We start from the raw sequence: 12,527 nt of genomic DNA on the forward strand, positions 1-12,527 counted from the left end.
GTGGATGTGAGATCCCACGTCGATCGAAGATGGGAACAAAGCATACCCTTATTGTTATTGCTAAGTGTTATCAATCACGAGATCTCGAACTCACCCACTTGGTGTCTCAAACCAAGTACGTCAAACATGTATCAACTCAACTCATCTCATCACGACATCATGAGCAGTTGTTACGAGACTTATGTGTTCATCATTTACGGATTATGAAAGATTCTTACAAAGATTAAACCGATTGATATAGTTTAATAGGATGATACGTAAGAGGGTACAGGTTTATATATATATTAAACAACGTAGAGAATCTGAAGTCTTGAATGAGAGAAAGAGAAAAAGGGTGCGACAGGGAAAGAGAAAATTGGCAATTCCAAGCAGGGTGGGCTCATCTTCCAAAAAATGTTAGACAACATCACTACAATTAGGTGTTATTGATTCAACCGATGTGCATCAATTTACGTTTAACTTTAGCAAATCGATGAGCTTAAACCAGGGAATAACAAAGCACCCTATGCCACCTTCCACTTTTCACATGTAATCATGTTTCGAGATGTCGGTTCTACGCTCTGCGTACATCCACACCGAACTCGGAGGTCATTCATTGTTTAGACTTCAGACGAGCAATGAGAGAGAGAGAGTGAAGAACATGTTTTTTATTTGGGACTGAAGACGGAATTATATTCCTCGTCTCATTAACGCCCCTGAGTACATCTACACCGAACTCGGAGGTCATTCATTGTTTAGACTTCAGACGAGCAATGAGAGAGAGAGAGTGAAGAACATGTTTTTTATTTGGGACTGAAGACGGAATTATATTCCTCGTCTCATTAACGCCCCTGAGTACATCTACACCGAACTCGGAGGTCATTCATTGTTTAGACTTCAGACGAGCAATGAGAGAGAGAGAGTGAAGAACATGTTTTTTATTTGGGACTGAAGACGGAATTATATTCCTCGTCTCATTAACGCCCCTGAGTACATCTACACCGAACTCGGAGGTCATTCATTGTTTAGACTTCAGACGAGCAATGAGAGAGAGAGAGTGAAGAACATGTTTTTTATTTGGGACTGAAGACGGAATTATATTCCTCGTCTCATTAACGCCCCTGAGTACATCTACACCGAACTCGGAGGTCATTCATTGTTTAGATTTTAGACAAGCAATAAGAGAGAGAGTGAAGAACATTTTTTTATTTGGGACTGAAGACATAACTATATTCCTCGTCTCAAAGACTGTTTGTAACATCCGCTTATCAATTGCTCGATTCTGTTAGGAATCACGACTCTCTACAATGGTATGATATTATCCACTTTGAGTATAAACTCTCGTGACTTTGTTTATCTCCCACTAAATTAACCAAGGACTCACTCCCAATAATCCATTCACACGAGTTACACTAACATAAATAATACCCAAATTTTTTCAATATATGTTATAATATTAAAATTTGAATTTTTAGAAATTATGTTGACGTCTGTTTATTAAATATATTGATTTATTATGATTTATATATTTATATATATAATTTATTGATAAATATTATATTAAAAAATGAAATTTTTAATAAACTAATAATAAATCGAAAAAAGTTATCTGAGCGAATTTGAGGAATAAAATAGGTGGCGGGAATGGGGACGAAAAGGCTTCTCGTCCCCACCTTGTCTCGTGGACATCTCTAGTCAAGGTGAAGCTTTGATAATGGAAATGAATAAATTTAATTCCGCTCAACCTGAACCGGTTTTGACAAGGTCAAATCTAAAAAGAGTAGATTTATTTCATAGACACATGTATCACGGTAATGATAGTACATGTAATAGGTAGATTAGTTATTTAATAAGGGATTTTAATTTAAAAGAATTAAAATCTTAAAAATTTTATAAAATAAAAATAAAAATATAATATTTTAAAATTAAGACGGTAGATAATAATTTTTTAAAAAAATAATTATTTCAATAATTTATAATTGATGATAAATAATTTGAAAAATGGACACATCAGATGGCAGGTGAAGGATGACACGTGGGCTTTGGACTTTCGAGGGAAATTGCCTTTGTAATTTGTGCTTAAAATTCTTAATTACCATTATTCTGTGATTAATATTATTTTAAATAAATAAATAAATAAATAAATAACAGTACACCTGTTTATGCCTTTTGCATTTTAGACATATTTACTTGTTTTTTTCGAGGAATTATTTCCCAAACCCAAAAATAACTCCTCCTCTATTTATTATTAATTATTACTCATTTTTTAAATCCCCTAATTTTGAATTTAAAGGGCTAGGACTGAGGTTAGGGTCGAGTCAACCTCTCATAGAGTCATTGCCATGCGTGCTTTGGACTATCGGAACCTCCATTACGTCTAACTGGTTCATTTATGAACGTAATGAATTTCCCTTCTTCGGCCTCGACAAAGGGTTAGTGACTGAGGCTGAGGTTATGGTCGAGTCAACCTCTTAAAGGGTCGTTGTCATTGCATACTTCAAACTCATAGAACCTCCATTCGATTTAGCTCGTTCGTTTTTAACCTAATTTATAGACGAAGTATTAAGGAAAAAAAAAAAAAAAAAAAACCCTCGAGTATTCTCATATAAACAAAGTCTTCAATCCATCGAGCATAAGTCATTGTTCATAGGACTAAAAGACTTTTTTAAAAAATATATATATAATTTGTGTGCCATGGCTCGGGCTTCTAGTCTCCACGAAGATTTATCCAACCATGTTTTCTTACAATCCTACCTTCAAATGTCCTTTCTACTATTTAAAACCAATCATTAAAATCATGTCTACACCCAACAGAGTTAAATTGCTTTCAAAATATGCTATTAAAACAGTTGTTATTGCCTACTCGTTTTTTGCTCATAACATTGTATTCTTCAAACGTATTTCCTCACAAGTTTTCGGAAACATCTCTATCAAACACGACTCGATGCTCAAGCATACGTCGATGTTTTCCACGAAGTGCAAATTCCACACGACTAACTTGTTCGATGGATTAAAACAAGTCACACAATCGGCGAACGAGGTAACCTAGGGACGATTAGTTGAACACAACTCTCCACAAGCATAAGCTCTGGTGGAATTGTTTTGGGTTTCGAGTATTATTTGATTATAAGCGTATGATCATTTCCTAAATTAGCTGACGTGGGACTTTCATAGTCTAAGGGAGACATCGGAAAACGGCACCGTAATGAAAACCTGACCGTCTTGGGTTGCTAAAGCCCTAAAGCCTCTGCAAAACCACAGAGAAAGTATAGTATTAAGCAGAAAAAGCATAGGTTATTGGCGGGCAGTATACCGCCATTAACACAACTCCCCAAGCTCCCATTTTAATTTTTTTATCCCTTTTATTCTGTAATAAACGACAAGGCGTCGAGAGAAAACCCTGCTTCACTTCTCACCTCACCACCATTAAAGCGACACCAACAAACAACTTTGAAATCACTCACACTCTCAAACAAACAAACAAAAAAAAAAAACCCCAAAACCCTCTTGAATTCCTCTAACAACATACAAATCTCCCTTCTCCACTCTCCAATTTGAATCAAAACCAACCGGATATGACCAAAACTAGCTGTGTTCTTGCTTGGACATCGCCGACGTGATGATCATCAACCATTGTGGCGCTGCCATGGCCGCCAAGCCTGCATGGCTTCAGGCCCTCATGGCCGAGACCTTCTTTGGCACTTGTTTGCTTCATGAAAACCGCCGGAAGTCCGAGAAGAATGTGTTTTGTTTGCATTGTTGTCTTAGTATTTGTCCTCACTGCCTCTCTTCTCACCGTGCTCATCCTCTTCTTCAGGTATTCATCTATTTGATTTTGTTCTTGATTTTTCATGGGTTTTTCACTAATTTTAATGGGGTTTTCGTAATTTTTAATGGGTTTTTGCAAAATTTGTTCTTGATTTGATGGGTTTTTCATGAATTTTAATGGGGTTTTCTCAAAATTTGGTCTTTTTTTGGGGGTGGAAACTTATCCAACTTTTGAGATTTGGTTGGGTTCCTATTCGTGGATGACTCCATTTTTATCCAATCTTCCTGCCAGAGCTCTCTCAGTTGTTGCTTTCGCTAAACTTTTGTCCGTTAGGAATTACGATTCTCGACATAAGCTCTCGTGGGTTTGCTTTTGATTTTCCCAAAGATCTTATACTAATGGAGAATGTATTTTTACTTATAAACTCATGATCTAACCCTATAATTAGCTTAAGTGGGACATACTTTTACTAAATTCTTGTCTTTTAGGAACTACAACCTTACACACGATGACAGGATATTGTCGTGATTTTGATTTTAGTTTTTCGAAAAGGTCTTATTAATAGAGATTTATTGCTTACTTATAAATCTATGATCAACTCCTTAATTAATTAAAGTGGGACACGCTTTCATGTCTCATAGGAACTACGATGGTTCGCATAAGTTTTCATAGCTTTACTTTAGATTCTCCATAAGCCTTCATACCTTAATACCAATAGAGATAGTATAGTCCACATGGAACTCTTCTCCCAACAATCCTCTACATTGTCTACTAATTTTGAGATTACAATCCTGATTAACAACGGATTAAATGAAATGGGTTTGTGTTTATCAGGTTAGACGATACGTTTACCACGACGTAATTCGATTGGGCGATCTCGAAAAGCTCATAGACTGTTCCCATATTCAGGTAAATTCTCTTCCAATCCAAATTTAACAAATTGGGTTATGATAATTAACCATAAAGTTCCAATCTTTGCAGCCCTACACCATAAACGGAGCCAAAGTTATATTCTTGAATTACAGGCCACAATCAAGGCCATGCAAACAAGGCTCATCAAACGCTTGCTTCACCTGCGACAGAATTCTCCAAGAACCCTTCCATTTTTGCTCTCTTTCTTGCAAAGTGGATCACATGGTGTTCCAAGGCCAAGATTTATGCGAGATTCTCCACAGGTTCGACGAGTCCGATTTCTCTTACTCCCAATTCGAATCCCTTCGAATGGACGGACTAGAGGGTATCGACGACGACGCCGCCGCTGCCGCCGCCGGCGGCTGCGGCGGCACACCGAATTCCATGGTGGAAGAACCACCGCAGTTCAACAAAGCCTCGTCTTGCTCGGAGGGTACTCATATCTTTAAAAGAAAGAACAAAGGCACTGATTTTCTTCCCGCCGGCATCGTTTTGTCGCTCAGTAGTAGAAGGAAGGGCGCCCCTCAAAGGGCGCCGCTTTCTTGAGGGCGGAATTTGGTGTTTTTATTAATGAACAATTTTTGAAAATGAAATGAATAATTTGTTGTCGGCGGCGTTTGGGTTTTCCGGTAAGGGTTTGGCAAGTGAATTACACGGCGGTGGGCGGTGGGTGGTGGTGATCGGAGTGTTTCCGATGTGGGATATTTCTATTTAGGCTCACCAATTTTGTGTTAATTCGTGTAATTTATTGGAACTTGCACGTAAATTATATATTATCCGTTGGATTGTTGTTTATTTTATGTTGGGAGCTGGTTTAATCTTTATTCCTTAATTTTCCATCTTTTTATTTTCTATTTATCGAAATAAAGAGAAACCAATTTGTGTTACGTTTGAATTATATAATTTTATTTGAGAGTCATTACTTACACCAACAAAGTGTATCTTTCTTTTCGGTACCTGAATTATGTTAAGATGACAAAACATGTTTCTTAGGATACATGTGAGTAATAACAAAACATGTTAAGATGACTCGTGTTAGTTTGTATGGATAGTGTTCGCAGAAGATATAAGAAAAATTGGGGTCCTAAAGTATAACAGCTCAAACGCACTGTTAGCCCACATTATTCTCTTCGAACTTTCTATTTAAGGTTTTCCCTCGATAGGAGAAGTTTACACACCCTTATAATAAATGTTAGTTTCCGTCTCAATCAGACGTGTAATCTCACAATCCACCTCATTGCGGGTCAGCGTCCTCGCAGGCATACCGTTGACCAGATGTATGATCTCACAATCCATCCCATTGGGGTCAGCGTCCTCGCAGGCATACCGCTTAGTGACTAGCTCTAATATCATTTGTAACAAGCTAAGTCCACTGCTAATAGATTCTAAATCATGATCGGAATCATGGGTACGGGACGTTACATGAAGGGTGTTCAAATAATTTCTTCCAAATAAAAAAAAAAAAAAAAAAAAAAAAAAAGTTTAGTTAATGAAAATAATGAGATGATGTTAGGTTGAAGTTTGAAAAGGCTGGATTTGAAAGCTCTTAACTGGGACCACCCTGTCAGATTGTCAGATTCTCATCCCTATCTAACTTACCCTCCATTAAATTTCCCTCCTCATTTATTTATTTATTTATTTATATATATTAATTTTAAATTTTATTTAATAAAATTTGATAAATAGTTTTAAGAGAAAATATTTTACTGATAATTTAAAAATTTATAAAAAGAAAAAAATAATATTTAAAATTTTTTATTTTTATTTTATAATTTTGAGAGGGAGTTGGGGGATGGTAGGGCTCAAGTGGCAAATGGGTGAGTCAGAGAAATCACGTGGGGATGCCAGCTGGCCGCAGGTATTCAAGTATACTTCATGCTCTATAAAGCTATTTAAGACCTACTAAGTAAACGTCATATACCTGGCAAACTGGGGTGCTTACACGTGTCCAAGTAGAGTAACTTTTACCTCGATTCGACACCTGAAAATTCGATACGGCGTTTATACTTTAATGCCTTCAGTCGACGTGTCGTCCTGCATTTACCACCATTCATCTAATAATATTAGATTAAATTATAATAAAAATATTCTTAAAACTTTAAAATTTATCTAATAATTTCTTTATTTTAAAAATATTTTTAACTTTTAAAAGCGTTTAAAAGAATGTTATTCAGTTTCAAAAATATTAATATATTTGAGATAATCTAAGAATTATTGATAAATAATTTTTATTCGACTATAAATTATTATTATTATTATTATTATTACTTTTAAATTTTCTTAAATATATTTTTTTTTACAAAAATAGAATTTATTTGTATAATTTAATAAACTCTGGTAAAATGTTAGATACTAAATTTATTAAAATAAGGGAAAGTTTGTTTTTTATTATTATTTTTTTTTTATTGGAATATCACGGATTGGGCATCCAAGGAATGTACAGAATAATTGTACGGATTTCTGGGCAAATGCGTGGAATAACTATTCATTTATCAGACAATATGCATCTAATCATTAAATTTATAAATTTATAACGTCGCTATCAGATATTGTCTGCTTTAGCTTGATATATAGTCTCACAATTTTAAAACGTGTTTAAGATTTGGAATCCGAATTCGACACTTAATGACTTTGACTCTCCATTCTCGTTTCAGTAAGTTGATAGCTGACGTACACACTTCAAGGCGGGATTTTTTTGTTCCTATTTTTTTCGCTTCTATAGTTGTGATTGCCCTTAAGCTAATAGAAACAGAAGCACGAGCCTATTACTTTTTGTTCTTTCGTCTTTCTATTCTTATAGCGGATGATGCAAGGCGCTCTCAAGAGCTCTTATAGAGTTATAACGTGTGCTTTCAATCCACAGTTCAATAGGAAGCTAGTAGGGGAAACCATTCATTCGGTTAGAAACCACAAACTTCCACAATTGTATGATATTGTCCGCTTTGAGCGTAGGCTCTGGTGGCTTTACTTTTAGTTTTTCCAAAATGCTTCATTTCATTGGAGATGTAATACTTATAAATTTATGATCAACCCCTTAATTAGTCGATGTTGACTTTTCTCCGAACAATCCTCAACAATCCACCCTTCGAACAACATACACCATAGAACCTCCCATGAGGTCTATAGAGCTCTCGAACAATCTCTCATGAATCGAGACTAAACTCCTTGTCTAAAGCCCTTCTATTCAATACACAAGTGATTCATTCAAACATGTTTTGTAATGACCCAGATCTACCGCTAGCAGATATTATCCTCGTTGGACTTTCCCTTTCGGGCTTCCCCTCAAGGCTTTAAAACACGTCTGTTAGGAGAAAGTTTCCACACCGTTATAAGTGGTAGTTTGTTCTCCTCCCCAACCAATGTGGGACATCACAATCCACCCCCCCTCCCCCCCTTCGGGGCCCAACGTCCTCGCTGGCACTCTTTCCTTCCTCCAATTGATATGGGACCACCCCCAAATGCACTCCCTTTGGGGTCCAACGTCTTTACTTGCACACCGCCTCGTGTCTACCTCCCTTTAGGGAACAGCGAGAAGGTTGGCACATCGTTCACCATTTGTAACAACCAAGGTCTACCTCTAGGAGATATTGTCCTCTTTGGGCTTTCCCTCTCGAGCTTTCTCTCAAAACTTTAAAACGCGTCTGTTAGGGAAAGGTTTCCACACCCTTATAAATGCTTATAAATGGTGGTTAGTTCTCCTCTTCAACTAATACGAGACATCATTCTCATTAATAGAAATTAATTTGAGGTTTTAAGGTGAAGATGGATGTTGTGGGGAAAGGGGTGTGTGATTGGACAAGTCTTGCGTTGACCAAGTAAACGGCGTATCATTTAACGGTACAGTTGGCGTCCAGAGTTCAGAGCATTACTATTATTACTCACTTGGAATAAAAAACAAATTAAAAAATTAAAAAAAAAAATTCAATTTATTATTATTTCCACATTAACACAATTAAAAAAAAAAAAAAAAAATTGTTGTATAATTAACCATATTAAACTTTAGCCTAAATTCAAAGCAATTTCAAAATGGGTGACCTAGAGAAACGTTCCCACATTCTTACCAGTAATGTTTCGTTCTCAACTCCAACCAACGTGGGATCTCTACCGTCAACCCTTTTAGTGTTTGACTTTGATACCATTTGTAACAGTCCAATCGCTAGCAGATATCATTCGCTTTGGCCCGTTTCATATCTCCATCAGCCTCATGATTTTAAAACACGTATGTTAAGAAAAGATTTACACACCGTTACAAGAAATGATTCGTTGGAGTATATAAATAATTGAGGGTAAAAAGCTAAGTTTTAAGCAGAGGAAAGGAGTGGTGAGGGCTGGAAGAAGTAAAAGAGTTATGTCAGTTGAAGAGCAGTGGGGAGGTGGGTGTGACCATCGGTCAAAGCAAGGCCGAAAACAAGCCTACCACTGCACTGCAAGACGAAGATGCCACATTTAGCCAACAGGATAGCGAAATGGAAGTCACTGTCAGAGTGAAACGCAGCTCACAAGAGCCAACTCAAGTAATTGCGATGCCTATCCAACACCTTTCGCCAAACCCTAAATTCAAACCCTTTTTACCGTCATGTTTATACAAGACGTGTTGTCTATAGCCGCATATCGAATGTCTTAGTTATGCTTTCACTAAAGAGGATGCGACTAGTTGTCAATTTTTCCTATCATGAGTTATATGTTATTTAAACCGTGGTGTTGCTTTCCTTACTTATAGTCATATAACGTTACTTTCTTCAATCCTTTCAAATGTATTTACTCGCTCACATTTTCTAAAATGTTGCTTCCGGGTTTTCTCCATTGCGTTACGGTCTGGTTGTCTATAGTCGCATGTCGGATGTCCTGGTCATGATTAACCTTAACGTATTGTCCATGTTCGCATGCTCGTTCCAAACCCTTTTACATGCTTTCATTTTAGATAGACCTTTAACATTTCATGCTGTGTCAATATAGGTGTATGACTGTTCACCAAAATCATGTCTACACCAACTAGAGTTAAAATACTCCAAAATGTTCAATAGGAAGATGCGACTAGTCTTCAATTTTTACCGTTCTGAGTTATATGTTACTGTTCTGAGTCATGTAACGTTATTTTCTTCAATTCTTTCAAATGTATTTACTCGCTCACGTTTTCCAAAACATTAGCTTTGGGTTTCATACATATCCTTCTCCACTGTGTAACGATCATACTTGTCTAAGTCGTGTTATCTATGGCCATCTATGTCAGATGTTTTGGTCATAGTCGCATGCCCGTTCCAAACCCTTTTTACAGGATTTCATCTTAGATAAGTCTTTACCGTTTCATGTTATATCAATACGGGACTATATGAACATTCACCAAAATCATGTCTACACCCGCCAAAGCTAAAATGGTCCAAAATGTTGTATAAATTCATTGGGTTTGGGTTTGATACATATCCTTGTGCAGTGCTGGCTGTGCACCATGTTTGAACTGGCATACAAAGCCATGGCAGGTGCCGCCCCCCTCTCTCAGTTTTGTTTTTTCACTGACTTTTCACTATTTTCATGCATGTCCATCGCCCATTGTTCATCCCTTTTTCAGCTTCAAATCAAACGTACCTTACCATCAAAATAACACAAACAAACACAACATATTGTATTTTTATCAATTTATAGATGTCTCTACGTACATACTTGTCTTGTTTCAAATTTTTTATTTACATTTTACCTTAATCGATGGTGATGAGCGCCTACCCTGTTGGAATTTGCAAAGCTAGAGGTCCTTTTAGAATCCTTGTAAAACGTTCACAGATAAAGCTAACTTAACGGATTGATTTCAACCAAGAGCTGGTTAGAAGATGAATGACTCTTAGATCGAACTTGAAATCTATGATGGTCACTCTTAGATACCAAGACAATTCACTATCAAAGCTAATTCAATGAATCGGTTTAAACATCAAACCCTAAAGCAAGATTTGAAACAGAATAACACGTATCAAGAAAACACAGGTTTTTTTTTTTTTCCTGTATTCAACAAATCATCAAAACATGAATATTACATGCCTTCAAAAGATAACCCTAACATAATAAAGTTAGCCACCAACTACAAATTACTAATAAATGCTATTAAATACAAATTGAAGAAAATAAGGTATTCATAAATTGTCTTAATTGCTAGGTCAACTACCAAGTCTTCTAATCCCTTTCCAATGTCAGCCACTCCATTATTTTCTTGATTTGATACTTGAATCTTCTTTGTATTGCTTCTTGTAATTGCTCCTTCGGGTACATGGAAGTGATCAGTTGTTGGATTCATATCAAATGGATATATCTTTACGTTATTCAATCGTCATATAATATTAGTGTCGATCTAATTCAACATAGCGGTCTTGTTATCGGTGTTCTTTTCGATCTTTACGTGTTTCACTACTTCAATGGAAATTTTCTCTTCCCGAATTCACTTGTTTGCTGGTCGAACCTCTTAGTTCAAATTCCATCTCTTTTTTAATTTGAAGAATATTAGTTAGTCGGTATCTATTGATCGGTAGTAAATCGAACGTCAATTATGCTACAAATTCGAATTTATGTAATGTTCTATATGTAATTATTTGTTTTATGAGTTCTCTTAATCAGAAAAATTCGAATTTATTGTTAATTTTAAAAATCTCACACATATCTATATATATATATATATTTGTAAAACATTTGATGATGGTCGTAATCCTGCGCCAATTTGGTTACATGTGGGTTAGGATAGACATGTGTCATGATGCGATCGAGACGGACGATGCAATCTCCAAAACACATTTTTTTAGACCCAACTCATTTGTTTCGGTTGTAAATTTGTTTTACTCGAGTAATCCTGGTTAAATAATGAACCTGACCAAATTCAACTAACTTGTCACAATTGCTGACCACTCTTGTGGCAGTAGGACAACGATTGTGCAGTAGCGATTCTAATTCGATAAGCTAGTCAATTGTATGAAAATTGAACTTTACAGACAATTCAAACGCATGATCGAGTCTCGAGTCATATTTGACAGACCGGGTCGTCGAGTGATGTGTGTCAGGTTGGGTGGGTTGTTAATTGCATGGGCCGAAGCCCAAGATGGAGGCCCGAGATACTGGTCAGGTTAGATAGGGTTGTTGATATCAATTAAATATTATTATTTATTTAGTTCATAAAAATTCAAATCTCTAACACAAATTTTATTATTTAAGGATAGTTTTCATGTTTTTAAAGTTGAAATTAGCATATTTTGTTTTTTTTTTTTCGAAATCTCTCCGTATTGTCGTCAATCTAAGCATACCATAACAGTTAAGGTACGAATAATTTTTTTACAAGTAGTGACGAATCTACTAACGAGTCAGGGACACGTGTCACCTTCCTTTTCGGTGGCTCAATCGCTCAATCATATGAACTTCATGATTAAGTGTGCTTTGCTTTAAACATGCTGAAAAAAGTTGTGTTGGTTTGTGTGGATAGTCATCGCCCTTAGAAGCAAGGAGTAAGTAACGTGGAATGCGAGCGTGTTGGTCTATAGGGATAGTCTTCGTACTTAGAAACGAGGTGTAACTAACATGACTATGTCGCGAGGGATGCAAGCGTGTTGGTCTGTGGTGATAGTCTTCATTTTTAGAAACAACGAGTAACTAACGTAACAATGTCGCAAGAGATGCAAGCGTGTTGATATGTGAGAATAGTTTTCATTCTTAGAAACGCGGAGTAAGAAACATGACTATGTCACAATAAATGCCAACGTGTTGGTCTGAGAGGATAATCTTTGTTCTTATAAACGAGGAGTAAGTAATGTGTCCATGTCACAAAAGATGCAAGCGTGTTATGCGATCATTGAGTGATTGAAAATCGAATTCGTATGGGTTTCAAGTGAGCATCGATGTT

At 36.3% G+C, this 12,527-nt stretch overlaps 1 protein-coding gene across 1 annotated transcript; it reads left to right on the forward strand.

The window, feature by feature from the left end:
* Positions 1 to 3,468: 3,468 nt before the first annotated feature.
* On the forward strand, positions 3,469 to 5,340 carry LOC111802565. Its single transcript, XM_023686978.1, has 3 exons — positions 3,469 to 3,796; positions 4,583 to 4,657; positions 4,730 to 5,340. Exons 1-3 carry the CDS (start codon positions 3,599 to 3,601, stop codon positions 5,204 to 5,206), a joined length of 750 nt encoding a protein of 249 aa, XP_023542746.1. The 5' UTR covers positions 3,469 to 3,598; the 3' UTR covers positions 5,207 to 5,340.
* Positions 5,341 to 12,527: the final 7,187 nt, after the last annotated feature.

This window comes from Cucurbita pepo, chromosome LG09, assembly GCF_002806865.2.
Source record: "Cucurbita pepo subsp. pepo cultivar mu-cu-16 chromosome LG09, ASM280686v2, whole genome shotgun sequence".
Lineage (NCBI taxonomy): Eukaryota > Viridiplantae > Streptophyta > Magnoliopsida > Cucurbitales > Cucurbitaceae > Cucurbita > Cucurbita pepo.

Bases quoted from the DNA above. Each gene is read 5' to 3' on its own strand.
- LOC111802565 (XM_023686978.1), top strand. From the start codon at position 3,599: ATGATCATCAACCATTGTGGCGCTGCCATGGCCGCCAAGCCTGCATGG. The intron at 3,797-4,582 runs GTATTCATCTAT...TGTGTTTATCAG, and splicing joins GTGCTCATCCTCTTCTTCAG to GTTAGACGATACGTTTACCA. The intron at 4,658-4,729 runs GTAAATTCTCTT...CAATCTTTGCAG, and splicing joins TAGACTGTTCCCATATTCAG to CCCTACACCATAAACGGAGC.